Genomic DNA, 17,574 nt, shown 5'->3' with positions numbered 1-17,574 from the left:
GTTTGTCTTCCATATGCATAGAAAACTGTGACTTAAATCCTTTAACTCTATATGGTTTACGGATGTGATTCACGTTACAAAGCTTTCTGACCTTGTCTTAAATTGGCTGTGATCTGGTGTAGGAACAGTCAGTGTCAAATCGGTTAGCGGACAGTCAAATCTCTTGAGCTTCACCTGCAGGAACTTTCGATCCACGATATCCCAGTAAAGGCTTCCAGTTCGTGCTTAGTGAGCAGCATGACTAAGCAATTTGCTAATGAAAGTGTCTATACCAACGATCAAAATCGCCGATTAAGAATTCCTCCCATTTGGTCGAATGTGGGGTATTGCTGTGCAGCGAGTCAATTTATTTTATTTTACTACTGAGTGATCAAAATAAATGAACCATGGCTTCTGGCCACATTAAGAAATATTTTAATATTTTACACATTTGAGTATTTCTGTAGAATATATTGTCAATACCTAATGGAATATTTATCTGAAATATAAAAGTATTTTAAACACGACTGGAATAAATTAAACCCTTAAATACACATGAGGTGTAATGCAATCGATTTGATAATTAGAAGAAACGTAATGTTATCCAACAGTAATACTACCCATAATAAAATGCATTAAGAATTTTGCGAGACAAAAGCACACCAAAAACCGAGTAGTAGGGTCATGAACATGAAGCCCCTTCCCCCACATGTAAAAAAAAACTCCAGCTAACAGCCAGAGCGCCGACTAGTTATCTTGCACTTGCACGCTGCAAACAGAGCAAATAACAGGTACTCGTGTTATAGTAACATCGCAAACTGCCTCTTTAAAAACTGTAGGCATTCAGCACTTGTACTGTACAAAGGAGAAACCCTTTAAAATGGTTTTGACAGTTTCCAAACAGGCCATGCCTTATTTTTCAGCATCGGGATGCCATTGGCCAATGAGTCGGACATCTTCAGCGTGATTGGTTGCTTTTTTTCGTACGGTTTCTTCAGAACTCCGAGACGCTGAATATTGGGTTACAGTGTAGCAAAATGGCGGCTGTCATTCAGAATCCACTCAAAGCGTAAGTAATTTTAAAAAATTACTGCAATTGCAATTCATTTACTTCATTGTTTATTTTGCCGGTGACGTTAAATTTAAAATACCGCGGAACGAATATAACAAAAAAACATGGTTGTTATGCTTTTTCCAGTATTTTCCCTTGCACAATTTTCTCGCACATGCATATGAAAAAATAGCTAGCTAAACTAGTGGCTAGCCAGCTAATACCAATATAGTTTATTTACGGAGCACCAAATGAACAATGAAATAACTTGACAACTCAAGAAAATAATCCTTTAATACCGTTTTCAAAATTTCGTAGTCGGAAGTGCACAGTGGCTGGTGCTGAATTCATAGGAATACAATGATTTCATTCCCTGTACTAAAATTAAACTATATTTCATAGTCCGTTTATGGGACGATTGCATGTACTTCCTGCGATTTTATGAATGCATGCATTCTTTTCGGAAACCGGTATATCGTTTATTGTGATTGTTACTTAGCTGCAGCCGTAGAAGAAATGCACAATTTTATATTGTTAAATCATATATGGAAGAGCGATTATTGTTCTTTTCCCAGCGCTACCAGATAAGGTTCCCTTAAGATATTTAAATTTTATTTAATCGTCAGCCGATCGCTTGATCGGAATTCATGATGGTTTACACAGGGCAAAAGTTGTTGAGATAATATAATGGAGGTAAGTTCGCGTCATGCAAGGCGGTGAGGGGTAGGAGGGGGTTAGTCAGTCAGTCCTAAATGCAGGGATATTCGGAGAGTCTCCTTGCTGCTCGGAGATCCTGTGGCGAAGGAATAAAGCGGCTCGTGCCTGAATAAACGCCGATTGTTGTATCGATTTTAATTGTGACGTCAGCGCATCGTACGGGACGCCGCTGATTTCTGGGGCGGGGGGTTACTGGTCGTTTAAGGGGATACATGTCAAGTTTCCGCTCCGTTTATTGCAATCCGCCTCTCCTTTTGACATTTTCACCGGCGCGTCCTGTTGTAACTTAAGCAGTCCTAAACTTGAAATTCGGGTCCACAGATCCTAAATAATTAATCTCACAACGAAAATAATACAAGGTTAATTTTGCACTGTCGGATTTATTCAGTTTGCGGCTGGTTTAAGGTAATTCCTCTAACAACATCGAATGTTTAATAATGGAGTGTGGTCGCAGAAATTAATTCAGTTTTGAATTAAGTGTTCTGTGGATATCAGAATCTGTAACAGTCATGGAAGTTTGCAGAGTGTATTTCTGCTAGCGCAATTTAAATGCGGCTCATTGCAACTTGCTAGCCTAGTTGGAGCTGGTCGTGTGAAGCAGTTTAACTGCATACATTGCTGAGCGTTTTCGTGTTTGCCTTCGTTTCGCACGCAAGCTGAAGCTGCATGCGCGGCTTGGCTCCGCTCCAGAGCGAGGTGCGAGCCCACGGCTAGGCTGACACTTCGATCCGTGTAAGCGTTATTCCCTTTCATCTTCTGTATTTTTAGCACAGTCTGTTTTTCGGTCTGCTGGTTCGCTTTCCGCACTCCAAAGAACGAAGCAAAAAGACAAACTTATTGTTGATCGGTGAAGGTGACTGCACGTGGACATAGACCTCCCGCGACAAGATCGTCTCGGTCTTGAGCGTCCGCCCGTATGTCGTTTGCTTTAAGCGCCTCTACTAATAACTAAATATGATGCGCGTCAGATGATAGACTTCCAACAAAAGCATGGAATAATGGTATTTTTCCAGCATCGTCATTGTCACGCACCCTAACTAGGGACTTGCCGGAAAATCAGATAAAGCACATATCGGAAATAGTCTACCAGGCTATAAATTGCCTTAATTCAGCCTGTTATGGGAAGCAAGGAAAATAATCGGGAATGCTGTCCCACAATATCTACGCTTGTATGATTGCAGATGTCAGGAATAAGATGTGTGAGAGATGGTTTAGGAGAGGCACCATTGGGCCTCTTGTTTTGAATTGATTAGGAGGGTGGTTAAGGGGCGTGTGAGAGTGCCCTGTTGTACTTGTGTGAGCAGTAGTGGATAGGAATTCCATGCCTTTTGTCTGGTGTTCCCACTGGCCCTGTCAGCTTGTGTTGAGTCCCAGGACTGCTTTACATAGCTGTGTTTTCAGGAATATTCCACAGACGCTTGGTGTAAAACTGGAATGCAACGTTGCAAATCAATTAAAGTTTTGCATAAAGAAAAACATCAGATCGCTGCTGTTGATTTATCTTTCCCCGAATCGGGGATGGACTGGCCATAGGGATTATCTGGTGAATCCACAATGGGCCGTTGTATTCGTAGACCATGAGTGAAATTTTCCCACCCCAGAGTGCAAAATATTTAAGGGGACCTCTGGATGTAATTTATGGGGCTGTTTTCTCTTCCTAGTCCATCTCTGCCCAGGATTGCGCACATTAAAGAACTGGTCTGTGTAAAACCCGGTGAATCATGAAATGTACTGTGGGCTGTGGAATGTGATTGTTTTTTTGGATGGCAGTGATTACATGGCTGTTAGACAGATTAGGCGTCTGGGGGTGTCTTGTGCCGTTCCGGCCCTTTGTTTCAGTCCACCGTTCCTCACATGTGGAATGTGTGCACTGCAACGTTCTTGCCATTATGGAAACCCGGTTCTGGTGGCAGGAATTCCTCTGCTGTGTCCGCCGCCATGCCGATAAGCTGTTTATTCGTAGGGAGGGGTAGGCGGTTCTTCTGTTTCACACTACAAAATTCCTGAGTCACATACTGAGCCAGTAGGAGTGGAGTTGGGGGGTGGGCAGCATGGGGGGCTCGGGAGGTGGAGAACTAGGGTGTTTATCCAGGGGTGTTGTCTGTGTTAGAGGCCGGTTTGGTAATTTCATGGGCTTCTATGTAAGGTTATGCTTCATGGCTTTTTTTTTGGGGTGGGGGTGGGAGTGGTGGCAGGAGGGGCTGTGACTTGCGAGAAGATTTAAAGCCCATCCGACGTGTGCAGTTGGCTGTCTTTGGAAAGAGTACCTCCCCGTTTATTTTTTTTTTTTAGTCCGGCTGGCTGTTAATTCAGCCCAGCCACGAGTCCTCCTGCGGCCGTAGGTCATACTGCACAGCGAACAAACCGTGAGCAAACCGGACGGCGGGGGGCCCTTGGCCGAGCCAGCCGAACATGCCGAGGGTGCTCACGGGAGCTGTAGCTCCCCCCCCCCCCCCCACCCTCAAAACAACCAAGGGCTGAGGGGGACTGGATCCAGTGAGATCCCTTGAGTGATTCAAGCACTTGGCTTTTCTTTCCCCTGAGTAGACGTCCGTGCACAGGGCCATTTTTGCTCGGTTGAAGGTGGGCTTTATTCAATAAAGCCCCTCCCAGGTGGGCTTCCCGTTCATGTAAAAGTCATCAGTCTGGAGAGGGAAGCTTATGAAAATCAAGGATGATATGCCCTACCCCCCCTCCTCGCCATTTCCTCGTCTTCCACTCCCACCTCCATTGTTTTGCCCGACAACGTGTTCTGTTTGAGATGAGAGAGGTGTAGGGCTGGGGGGGGGGGCAGTGGGCGGCGGGGCTGGGGGGGGGCGGGCTACGCCTGTAAGCGGAGGAGGGATGCAAATTAGCCGAGTCCCAGGATCCCTGGGCCCATCTGTTAGGAGGTGCTCTGACAGAGGGGAGGAGCAGGACTCAGGCGGGGGCTCCATCTGCCGCTCCGCCGAGCCAGCGATGGAGCCGCACCACCAGGCTCCGCCCCTCCCCACCCCACCACCCTTACGGACATGGCGGTCACTGCCATGCTCCTTCCAGCAGAGTTTGTTAAAAACAGAAAAGGAGTTGGCGCCATCCCCGTCTGCTCCCTCGGGGTATCGGCGTTGCGCCCTGTCGCTTGTTGGGGCCACGTCCTTCCTCTCCTCTCCTCTCCTCTCCTCTCCTCTCCTCGCACCTTCAGCCGTGAGCTGTGGCAGTGCGGACACTCTGTCTCCCACCAGCGATCCTGCCTTGCCGTCCTTCCTGCCTCAGCACCCTGCAGGCACCTCCACCTCCTGCCTTTCCATCATCCTCCTTTTTTCCCCCTGCTTTTCTCCTCCTACACAGGAGAGCAGGAAGCGCCACCCCCCCCCCAAGCCCCCCCTCCCCCCCGCAGACGCATCTAATGAGGGATATCAATTGGTTATAATTAGCCACCGCCTTGAATTTCAGACTTAATTTCACGCGCTCCTCCGGTCCTAATTACCCGCCCTCCCGACGCTAATTGGATGTCGCTCACGCGTGCTGGCCTGTCCGGCGTGCCCTGAATCCCAGGCCTCGTGGGTCTGGGTGTCGGGCCCCTTATGAGCGCGAGTCCGTTCTGTTCTTTGAGGTTCCTGTGCCGCTTACGGGGTGGCTGTGCGTGCAGATGCTGAGTCCCATGCCATTCTGTCCCTGGTCGGGTTCAGCCAGATGCACGTGCCCCCATTTCCCAGTGCTAAATGTCACTGTAAAGGTGATTTCCCATAAAAGCGCTCCGAGGCGGGTGGGGTTTGGGGGTTTCGGGTTTTGTCCTTGACTTGGTTCTGAATCGCCCACGCTGTTTGTTTTTCGGAGCTCTGCCGCGCGCGTCCCCATCGCGGGCTGCTGCTGCCGCTGCTCCTGGCTGCTTCCCGGTCTCCTCTGGTTGCTGGCTGCCAGTGTCACTTCCTGTGAAGGGAACCGGGAGGTGTCCAGTGTCCCTGGCTTCCCGCCCCCCACCTCACACTGATGTCTCTGCGGGCTCATGGGCCGGCCTAGAGGACCGGCCTCCAAGTGCTGGACAGGTCTTCCCAATGTCCCTCTCTCTGTCCCCCGCCCCCCGCTTTCACTCTCTCTCCCTGTCCCCCCCCCCCCCCACTGCTCTTTCTCTCTCTCTCTCCTGTGTTCCCATCTTTTGGTTGTCGGGCCTGAAGGAGACGCATGTTCAGGTTGGGGAATTTGCCCTTGCCTAGACTGTCCCACAAAATTCCCAGCATTCCGCCCATCCGGGGCACCTTGGTTTGGCCTCTCCCCCCCCCCCCCCCCCCCCCCCGACTCGGCAGTAGGGGCTTTCTCTTCTCCTGACCTGCCGGCTGTGTAAGGGAGGGAACACACTCTTGGAACAGCAGGAGCCGACGTTAGCTGACGTTGGGACCGGCAGGCTGAATAAAAACGGCGAGTGTCTGAGGCTCCGCAGCCCACGGGGTTCCGGGAGGTGGCTAAAGCCTCTAGCCATGTGCTCGGCATGGGGGTGCAAATCGATAAGCAATGGGGGGCAGTTATTTGTTAGTAAAGGATCAACAACTGTAGATTTCCTATTGAACAAATAATCAATGGGAGAAACTCCCACAACACAAATTGTAGCAAATGGACTGGAAGGCAGGAATCCATGTTTGAGAGGTAGATTACTGGGACGGAGGCAGCCGAGTGAGGGAGGGCGTTTCAGGCTATACCTGTGCCTTCTCCTGCTGTCACGTTGTGGGTGTGGTTCTTTAAAGGGCAAGTTTCGTTTATTTTTGTGCTTCTACTTTTAACGAAGCTTGTGGGGAGCTTTCAGGCAAGTGCACCGAACTGGCCCAGGCTGATGGAAAACCGGATTTTCTCACTGGGTGTTTTCTTCTGAGCTTTCTTCATTACAGGCTCTCCTATAAATGTCTGTAATTCTGTCACCTGCCACCTCTCTAACTCTTTGGTCCCCCAGCTGGAAGCTGAAAGGGTAACCACATCCAGAACGGGTGCGACGCTACACCCAGCACTACATGCCGTAGCTCATATCGTGCACGTTTGCCTGAGTTGGGCAAGCTCGCTGTTAGCTCTAGCTTGTAGGCATGCTTACAGGACCACAGCCAAAAGGATTTGAGCCAGTGAATTGTTTTTGTCCACCAGGGGGTGCTGTTAAGCATGCAGTGTATTGAAATGGTTCATGGTTCAAGGTAAGTTGTTTGCCCTCGTTAAGCTCGGGCTGAGCTTTCTGGATGCCATTGGATGTGGGCGAGGTGGAGAAGTGAACAGGGAGCGTCTGCCTTGATCAATATGACACTAAGGACAGTGCTAATTAGGGCTGAAATTGTTCTTTTGAATTTTAATATGGGTTTGCCCTTCTCTCACCCCCCTTTCCTTTTTATATCGTAAAGTGTGCCTTTGGAGCTCGATGGAATCGGCGCTCTGCGGAAGGGGGTTAGTGGGTTCAGATAAAGACCGCAGGAAGATAACTAAGTGGTGTCGGGTTACTAAACCCGCAGCCGCCCCACTCCTAGCCACATCCCCCCCCCCCTGTCAATGAGGCCGGCGTCTGCCGAGCGGGGCCACGCGTGGCAGCGCCCCCGCGTTCCCCGTGCCCTTGCTTGGCGTGACGGCCCTGAATAATTAATTGTCATTTGGATTAACGAGCGTGTAATGAGTTTGCACGGTTAGGTGGGGGCCCCGAATGCACTGAGTGGGGGCTAGGGGCCGGGTACAGCCCCCTCTTTATTCTGCTCCTGCCAGCACGACTAAAGGCGCCCCACTGTGATGGATTACCGCCTTTGCCCCCCCACACACAGTTTGCTGTTCGCTGAGGTGAAAGACCAACACAAACGCCCCCCCGAAACCCCCATCTCCAAAAAAAAAAAAATTATAATAATAAAATATATATATATATAGTATGAGCTGTCTGTGTGTGTAATATAATATAATGTAATATTATATGTTATATTAAATGCAATATTTAATAATGTCATACATGCATACATAATGCATACATACATACAAAAAATAGGATTTCCAGATTCCACACTCCAGGGAAGTGAAGGGGTGGTAATTTAACACATTTTTTTTTCCTTGATGTATGTAAATACTCCAAAGCTGAGTCTGTGTACCCCCCCTCCAGCGCAAGACTTTGCCAGGGGGGTTAGGTTTAGGTTTAAGTTGCTCTTGATAGCTGGACCACAGTGTGATGTGACTCTTTTTTTTCTTAAAGTTACAAAAGCCATCGAACAGGTTGAGCTACAGCTGTTTCCTCTTTTTGGTCAGTGACGCATTTCCTGGGGGACAGGTGTACTGATGGGATAGCCCCTCCCCCATGTAGAGCCGGGCCGTAGACGCAAGAACGTGCCGGGGGGTGTGGAGTGGTTTGCTAAGAGAGGTAGAGAACACCTAATGACCCCCCCCCCCCCCCCCCATGCCTTCTGCTTGGGGCTTGTGCGTGTTTTTGCACTGCTGCCTCAAATGAGAGAGATGGCAAGCAAAAGGAGAGATCGAATGGTGGGGGTGGGCAGAGGGATAGAGAAGGAGGTATGCGACTGAGCGGCAAGTTTGGAGCTGAGCGAAGAGAGGAGAGAGTGGGGGAGGAGGCGGGAAGGAGGCAGAGGACCGATCCAGGCTGAGGCCCCTCTGCTAGCTCAGCACGGATGACTGGCTGATGCATGCTCAGCATTCTGCAAACACGGTATGTACGTTAGGTCAGGAAAGGTCCTTCATGATGGTGACCTACATGGAAACTTTATTGTGAATTTTCAGGGGTTAATTTTGCCGATGATTCAAACATGAGCATCCACATGAATCTGAACTTCCCATATATTTATAGTTCCACTCCCCCCCCCGTACTTCAGCCTCCCCAGGAAAGAGGCCTCCTGCCACCTTCTCCTTTTTCTGGAGGTTACTGTTACTTTGCACGTGGCGGCCCAACCTTGCTGATGACATACCCCCATGTCGTCCGGACCCCCCTCGGACCTCAGTTCTCGCCGACCAATCAGACTCAGGGCAGGAGGAGGGGCTGCCTCACACAGGCAGGGTTTCCTGCTGTAGTTTTTCCCTTCCTCCAAACACAAGTGTCAACCGGGCTGCAAAATGGCAGTTTATGGAAGAGCACTTAATCTCAATGGTGGGGGGTGGGATACTGACCCCCGGGGGCAGTGTTGGGACCCCCAGTGCCACCAAAGAGGTACTTATGAGCTTGTTTCCCGACTTCTGCTCCAGGGAGATGGGAGATGCCCCCCCCCCCAAAGAAAGCAGTTAGCTGGGTCTGATATCATCTCTCACCAAGCAGCCAGGAGACTCTGCGTAGCTGTGACCATCTCGCCGTGTGGTGGCATGTTCTGCATTCAAGGCTCTGCTCACCTGATCGGCCATCTTGGGCCGTCCGTCGGCCGCTTGTGAAGCGGCACGGTGTGGCCGTTTGCACGTGGAGGCCTGCATCGCTGATGTTAGGCTGCGTGTCCTCCTAGCGCTATCGTCCTCGCAGTGGGTGAGTGGGGGGTTTATGGAATCTCAGTGTCATGTCTTTCAACCGCCTTCGTGACGCGGTGGGGTGCGGAGGAAGTCCCCCCCCCCCGACCACCTCATTCTGTTTCTATGCCAACCATCATCCCACAGCTGTCTCCATGTACACTCCAGTCCCCCCCCCACCCCACCCCCATGTTGTGCCTGACGTACCTGGGCCCGTGTTTGCTTGCCATTCTCACACTGACTCTCTGTCTCCCTCAAACACTGGGGCACTTTGTGCCCCCACCCTCTTTGTCAGGGGCCACATACCAGACATTTCTGTGCATCGGCTGGACATGCAAGCAGAGATCTCAATGAGGGGTGAGAATCTCGTCACCCCCCCCGATCCAGTGGCCACTTATCTGGCCGCCTGGGCTGGTGGGGACTGCAGTTCAAGCCCCCAACCCCCCAAAGAATTAATATTTCACCTTTTATATTGAATGATTTACAGACACCTGTGTAGGGACATATCAAAATGGCTGTCTGTTCCTCTGGGTGTGCCCTGTGCCATGTCCTTGGGCCACCAGCACCTATGCCTGCCCACCTGCCCGCATACGGGGTCACAGGCCAGCCAGTGAAAGCCATTGTCCTGCGCACTTGTCCTCCTCCATCTCTGGTTGCCACCAATTCTCTCAGTTACCCTCCATGGAGGGTGGGCCCTGCCAGGAGCCCCCGCGTCATTAACGAGGCGGGTCTGTCACCATGCGAGGCCCCCCCTGCATCAGGCCGAATGCGCATCCTCAGCTCGCATTTCACCCTGAATACTAACGGGGGCGGCATCACATGCTGTTGGGGGAGAAATGCCACCCATCCTTTGAGTTTTTTTTGTTTTTTTTTTATCCCCCCTCCCCTCCTCCCCCCACATTGTGCCTCTCCACCGTGGCTGATTGATGACATACTACCCCCCCCTTCCCACATCCTGCTCCTTTTCTTTGTTTGAGAGCGCGCTCCCTCCGGTGGCAAATGGGCACCGACGCACTCAAAGCCTGCCCCCCCCTCACCACCCTGAATTCTCTGCTGATCTCCATGCCTCAGTGTTAGGGTGGCAGGCTTCCCGCTGGATTGAGGAAACCCATCAGGCTTCCAGGACAGTGGGACTGGAGAGTCCTGGGTTGGAGCTTTAGGTGGGGTCCTGCTGTTGTACCTTTAAAGAGATGCCCCAATAAAATATTCTTCTGCAAAAATATATCAGGGGGAAAAAAAGGTTTTGAAAATTAGTGTCTGGTTGGTGAAGGGATTAAAGCAGCTCTCCACACCCCCCAAATTTAAGTCCAGTTCACCCTCACCTGAAAACTGCGTCAGTGCTGAGGACGGGAGTCGTGCTTCCATGTTGCCCTGGACTACCTGCCGGATTTGACCTGTGTCTGAGGTTGAAGGGGAGCCTGTCACCACCCCCCCACAGACTGCGACTGTACCGCATGCTGGCGAGGGCCCAAACCTCCCCCCCCCCCCCCCCCAGGCCCTCTCAGATCCGCTCTCCCAGCACCCTTATCATGACCACGGTACCCGGGCCGTCGAAGAGGCTTAAGTAATTAAAAGCCGTAAATTAAACAAACGGGAGAGGCTGCTAGCGCTCCGGCGTGCTTTTCTGGCGAATCCGGCTGCCGCCTTCCTTGCCGGCCAGATTGCGTCTGGTCATTGCCGCTCCCTGACCTCCAAGGTGTCACTGCATACGTTTCGGGGGTGGGGCTGGGGGTGGGGGGGGCTGTCACAAAAGCAGGAACGGACCTCCATGCCTGGTGCCAGCCGTCTGAACACGTCCGGCCCAGAGCAGCAGCTGCCGGTTGGCCGATGCGGCTCCAGGAGAATCAGCGGAGCGTGCGAGCCCGTTACACTGCCGTCCCGTCTCGGCGGGGCGAGGCGGGGGAGGAGGTATCAGAGCGGGGAGGGGGGCATAGGTGAGCTTCACGCTTCACGGGGCCCGTCCATCTGTCTCCACGGGCGAGGAGGACAGCCGAGCCAGAGTCCCCGGCATGGCGGCGAATTCCGCCCACACCGCGGGGAAGCGCGATCGGCGCCGCAATATGTTTCGCCGCAGCTAAGAAGAGAGCCCGCTTCCAGAACCTTCCGGGGGGGGGGGGGGGGTGTGAAATCTGTTATGTGCTGTGTTATTTTATGTTTGTGCCCCAAGCATTCATGGTAGGTGGTGTCCCTTCTTTCTGTACCGGTGGGGGGGGGGCTGTCCCTGATGACCGGCTGCATCCTGTACCCCCCCTGCAGGCTGGGTGACCAGTTCTACAAGGAGGCCATTGAGCACTGCCGCAGCTACAACTCCCGGCTGTGCGCCCGAGCGCAGCGTCCGGCTGCCCTTCCTCGACTCGCAGACGGGTGTCGCCCAGAACAACTGCTACATCTGGATGGAGCGGCGCCACCGCGGGCCAGGTGGGTGGAACTGCACCCTTAAATGGTGGAACTCCACCAGGTTGACCTGTCGTCTTCCATTCCGGCCCCCATCTCCTTCCCAGAACCTCCTTTGCCCAGCCTTTGATATTCTAAGAGTAGTTTTGTATGCAATAATTACCCGGATTGTTGGAAAAAAAAATAATAAACAGGGCCCAGAATGGAGCGATTCAGTGAGTGGACCAGCTTTTACACTTTTACATCCTGCGAGATTTAGTTTGAGACAAATGGGGACCTAGAAACTTTCTATGGTGCGGCGGGGGCTCGTCAGCTAGCCAGAGGCGCCTGTAAATAGAATCAGCGTCCTGCTGGGCGGAGTCCTGGCCCCACCCTGTACTCTGTGGTCGTCAGGCATCCGTTCAGACGGACCGGTTCCGGATTTATCAGTGCGGGTGCCATCTGCTTCTCCTGAACGGAGAAAAAGACTCCGCACATCGGGAAAATGGGGGCTTTTTGAAGAAAAGGCAGTGGCCTGGTCAGCGTGGGTGACTGGGTCTGGGGGGGAGGGGCCAGATTCTCACCCGGGCTGTGTGTGTGTGTGTGTGTGTGTGTGTGTGTGTGTTCAGGTCTGGCCGCGGGGCAGATGTACACGTATCCCGCACGCTGCTGGAGGAAGAAGAGGAGGCTGCACACGCCTGTGGACCCGCAACTGCGCCTCTGCGAACTGCGACTCCGGTGAGGGCATGCATCTCCTGTCACCCTCCTGCTCTGCATCTCCTGTCACCCTCCTGCTCTCTCCCAAAATCCCCTCCCCCTATCCTGTCTCACTAAACATCGCTCTTTCCTCTCATCCAGATGCCCCCTTTCTTTCATTCAAATCCTTCTCCAACTCACTCCTTCCATATTTGTTTTTTGCCTCCTCTTCCTGTCTACATTCCATTTTCGCCTCTCTCTCTCTCTCTCTCTCTCTCTCTCTCTGTCTCTCTCTCTCTCTCTCTCTCTCTCTCTCTCATTTCATCCTTTAATTGCCTATTTGCCCAGTATTCTTTGGTTGTCGCCCTCCAACTCCCTGTGCACATCCCTGTACATCACCCCCCCCCCCCCCAGTTTCCTCCTCCAAGCCCCCCCTGTCTCGTTAGTGGTGTTCCCATGCTCATCTAGCAGAGGTCATCCAGATGCCCCTGACATCCCGTAGCTGGTTTCTCCTGAATATTCACTGAACCCTCACTCCCCCCAGTTCCTGCAGTCAGAACGAGCTTCATAAGCCACCTCGTTACGTGAGTCACTGTAATAATGACTCTAAGATATTTATCAGTCATGAAAGCAGGAGAGTCACAGGCAGCCGCACCGAGCCATCTGCTCTGACTCCTTGTCAGGCATTGTTCTGCAGTCGGGGCCCCCACACATTTACCTCCTTTTCAGAGGTGTGCAGTGCCTTTGGAATTTGGCTCCTGTAAATCTGCAGGGACAACCGTTAGGATTCACAGCACGAAGCGGCGGTCAGACCGAACACGTCTGACAAACGCAGCGGACGCTGAATGCGGGTCCATGCTGTGCTGTTCACCATTGCTGTTGACGTGAATGGATGTCTTGTTTGCAACATGCTCGAGATTAGCTAAGGTTAGACAGCGGCAGGTTTTTTATTTTTATTTTTTTGACATTCTGGGCTCGTGTTTCCAACGAGAACGTTAGCGTAGCAAGCCATGATGTTAACGGCCAGACGAAGTGACGTTTGCTGCTAGCTAAACTCCCGGAGCCGTTTGTAGCACAATAAACAGGTATAACAGGCAAATGAAACAGAACAACAGGTTACTCACAGGACTGAACTGCAGCTGATGCTGCGGTTTATATTACGGAAGCTGCAGCTGGTTAATTAAACAGGGCGTGCCGTACAGGATGACCATCGTTTTGCTGCAGGACAAATTAGGCAGATATTGCATAGTTATTAGCTGAAGTAATTAGCTGAAGCTTGGGTTTTAGAATGAAAACTGAAATTCTGGTTTTGCTTTGTCTTTTATGTGAAATAAATTATTCCTGACAAAAAAAAACGCATCTATTAAAAATCTTATTTTCTCTCCTGTTCTTCTGACAGTGACGCCCGGTAATTATTAACGTGCCTTAAGGTCTAGCACATTTAGTATTCGTTAGACCTCTTTCATCAGTGGTCCAACAGCAGTATTCTGGCTGGGATCCTGCATCTGTAAGTGTAAGCAGGCCCTAGGGATGGGTGGTGTGGTCTGTATCGTTATGAGTTATGAGCCCAGCCCATAAAGAGGGGGTATGCTGGACCCTGTATTACTGCTTTGGGGATTTATGAGATTAGCAGACAGCAGCAAGGACACAAGCAGACTTTTAACGGCGCCACAATACACGGTAATGTTTAGTATTTTGTGTAACGTGTTTTCTTTGAATACCTGTAGTGCCTGATGTTGTTAGCGTCCACAAACTAATGGAGTGTGCCTGAAAGCGTCTGTACAAGCAATTCGGCTGCGGTGAAGTTGTTGCATACTAACAAAATGAATATATCACCCGGTTTTCAAGACGTTTCCTTCCCACCCCAACTTCACCACGGCTGGCTTGACTTCCACGGCAGCGTCTTTGAGGTCTCCACTGTCTGCCGCTGACGGAGATGTCCGCAGGGTCTGGGGTGTTGAAGAAGCGTTTTATTTTTTTGTCTCTTTTTCCTGAGCTGGGGCAGCTCCTGGCCCCGGGCTCCTGCCTCGTCCTTGTCAGCGGGGCCTTGGGAACGCCGAGGCGGGGGGAGCTGAGGCAGGGACTTCCGGCTGCATGCCGAATCGAGCACCAGGGCTAGGCAGACCGCTCTATTTTCAGCACTGCTCTCCCAGGGGTGCGGGGTGGGGGGGTGGGGGGGGTGTGGGAAGCTGTCTCACCACTGACAGCTGAAAGTCAACCTGCATAGACACAATGGATGGGGACTGGGGACAGTGGGGGTAGGAGACACGGATGAGTGGTCGGTAAACCCGAGTTATTGCGTTGGCAGCCCCCGGGGTGGACAGTAGTGACGTGTCCCTCCGCAGCCAGGCCTCCGCCCATGGACAGGCGGTGGGAAAATGGCTGCCAGAGAGGTGCCTGCTCTTAAAGTCCAGTTTCCTATGGACTATGGCCAAGCGGTTTCTGACAGCGACATTCCCGTCCGGCGGGATCCGAATACAGTCCCAACTGCCTCATCAAAGCGGGTTTGCCTTTTGATTCGGCATCAAGGTGAGGGCCACAGACCGACTGTGGGGGGGGCTCGCTTTGTCTGTGCTGACCTCTGCCTCTTGGAAGGGGGGAGGGGTGAGTGTCAGCTGTGTACTGATACCGCTCATCCTTTTATCTCCGGCACCTGCTGAGTTTCACGTTTTCTTCTCGCTGACGTCCGTGTTGGGAAGTTGGGAGGTAAATTTGGAGACGTTGCCTACTTGGAGCGGGCTCAGTAACTGATAGTCACCATGCGCTAAGCGTACAGGTGTGTGTGTGCTACTGCAGCAGGTAGCTTGGTGCTTATGGATGGAGACCTAACGCGATTGGTTCAGGTCCCACGAGGGGCGATACTGTTGGAAGCACGAGCGAAGGTACTTCACCTAAGTAGCTCCAGTGACATCTCCAGTTGTACTAATGGGCATGATTGTGTAATTAATTATGAATAGACGGCAACTTCTGTTGAGAGGCTGAGTCATGAGCCCCCCCCCCCAAGGCTGTGAGTGTGTGACGGACCGCTCGGCATGTGTGCCCACAGAGGGGGAGCTGGCAGCCAAGAAGGAGCCGCTGGCCTCCGAGAGCACCACCCTGGAAGCGCTGTTACGTGGGGAAGCCTTGGAGAAACACGGCCCCAGCAACAGCACCAAGGAGGAGGAAAGTCTGCTGGAGATCCAGGTGGGAGGGGCTGTGGGCGGGATCTTAGCCTGCTGTCCGCTTAGCTGTCAGGGCAGGAGGCTTTCAGGAATGATTTGTTTATTCCAACTTCAAATTATATGTGCATTTTTTTTGGGGGGGTCGATATTGAAAAGCTCTGCTTTCCACCTGCCTGCCCATCACAGAGGGTTCTGGAGGCAGAAGAGAATGGGATGGTTACCATGACGACGAGGACTTTGAGGCGGGACACCCCGAAAAGAAAGCAGAGGAGCAAAGGCCGGGTGAGGCTTCCATGGACCCAGGAAGAAGCACTTAAATGCCCCCACCTATCTGAGGATGCAGGGCCCCCTCAGGAGACAGACAGCCCTGTCTCAGGCTAGACTGAGTGATGAATTCAGGATCGAGAGGGTTATGATCTGGGGTGAACCCCACAGCGGGATGGACAGGGCTAAATTACCCACCTCGAGACGGGTCACAGAAGACAATGGTAACTATAGCAACCTCAACATATATCAAATGGCAGGTCTGTCAGGGTCCAATTCAGACCATATATTTGCATTTTCCCCTCACATTTGTGATGCCATATCAAAGGAACCGTGTTATGCAAAAATAACCAATGTAGTTACCAAATGCATCTTGGGCTGAGGTGTGCAACATCGCCCCCTGCTGGCAGAAGCGGTTGATGACATGCTCGCTCTACCTACAGGGTCGGGGAACAGGGCGCAGGAAAACTGAGGCGGCTCTTACGGAAGACCAGGACAAGCCATATGTCTGTGACAGTAAGTTTGCGTGCTGCGCTGATGACAGCTTCGCCCAAAGCCAGCTCTAGGGCACCAGGACTATGATGAAATGCGTAACTCAGGCCTGTTCCAGCCAATACTTAATCCTCTGCCATGGAGAGGTCATTTACTGTCTGGTAAACCCATGCGGGACGGAAGGCTGTGTCAGACATTCTCCTGTTCAATTCCTGCCAGCATTTTAAAAGAGGAGCTTTCCAGCAGGTCTGACAAACTTCTGCTGTGTTTTTATGTATCAGCAGCAGAAGCCGGTTACACAACAGTCAGCAGACTGTTTATTGGAATATCACTGATTAAACAGTAACAGGAGTGCTGACGACCAGGGGGTCCACCCTGGGAATCGTCCTCTTATCTCATCAGAATTGGCTTCCACCGGAGCACGGAGCAATCCAGTGTTTACTGTCTCGTCGATACTTAGAGCTCGCCATTGATATCCCCCTGAATCCCCATCTCTTTGTACGTTAATGTTTCTCCTCCTCGACCAAATCTGTTCTGGGGATGTCCCTGGCCTCCTAAGGCCATGGGTCCCATCTGGAGCGAGTCCAGTCCATCGGTAGTCGTTATCTCGGAGCTGAAACGGACTCTTATGGATTTTTATGGTCCCCGAACACGGAGCCAGGATCCACTCGAGGGATTAAGGGTCACCCTTTGAAGTGCGACACTTCTGTATCGAAACGTTTTCATATGCGTGACACCCTTTAAAATGCGATAAATGCATCGGTTACTGCCTGCTTTGAGTTTGCGCACACTGGAGGAAATGAGGAAAATGCTTCTCATACTTTCTGGATTAACCACATGGGCTATGGGCACATCAGCTGGTATCACTAATCAAAATCCGGCCAGCTGTCATTAATCGGGGGTCTCATGGTGTTTCCTTTCGCCTCATTACCTCTTTCCTAAGTTCTGAAGGGACATGATTTTTTGTATGTGTGTTTTTTCTGTAACATATAGACTACCTCTCTATACCCAACGGCAGAATTCTACCAGACTGACTGGTAGGATTTTGATGAGGGATTACTCTAGCTTCCAGGTTTTATCTTCTTGGAAGCAACAAACTCTGGTTGCTGGTAGGTCAGTACAACAGAGTATAATTTTTTTTGTTAGGAGACGTGGTGTGAAAATCCAGTTTTCATTCTTCATCGTCGCATTACTAGGATATTCTGAGTTGCCTTTGAATCTTTTTTTTTTCTCCCTTTCGTTCAAAGTTCTGTTTTCACTCCTAAGGCCAGTCGTGCAGCTGTTTACAGAGGGCCCACTTCGGGGGGTGGCTTTCCCGAAAGTAGTTCGTTATCTAGTACTTAAGATCGATTGTTAATTAGCGAGCATTTCCCAAAACCCTTCGTAACTAAAGAAGTTCGTTATCTCGTTTTGTTG

The 17,574-nt window shown here is 51.4% G+C and overlaps 1 protein-coding gene across 1 annotated transcript in view; it reads left to right on the top strand.

Moving 5' to 3' along the window:
- The first annotated feature begins 805 nt into the window (after positions 1–805).
- The window catches only part of dpf3 (double PHD fingers 3), a 38,399-nt gene continuing 21,630 nt past the window's right edge, over positions 806–17,574 (top strand). The window contains 8 exon segments of the mRNA XM_048974287.1: positions 806–1,048; positions 11,429–11,590; positions 12,175–12,281; positions 15,287–15,424; positions 15,589–15,610; positions 15,613–15,647; positions 15,649–15,684; positions 16,110–16,182. Of these exon segments, the coding sequence (XP_048830244.1) occupies positions 11,566–11,590; positions 12,175–12,281; positions 15,287–15,424; positions 15,589–15,610; positions 15,613–15,647; positions 15,649–15,684; positions 16,110–16,182 (436 nt within the window). The 5' untranslated portion in view covers positions 806–1,048; positions 11,429–11,565.

Source organism: Brienomyrus brachyistius, chromosome 14, assembly GCF_023856365.1.
Source record: "Brienomyrus brachyistius isolate T26 chromosome 14, BBRACH_0.4, whole genome shotgun sequence".
In the NCBI taxonomy this organism is placed as follows: domain Eukaryota; kingdom Metazoa; phylum Chordata; class Actinopteri; order Osteoglossiformes; family Mormyridae; genus Brienomyrus; species Brienomyrus brachyistius.
This window is presented reverse-complemented; position numbering and strand designations above follow the sequence as displayed.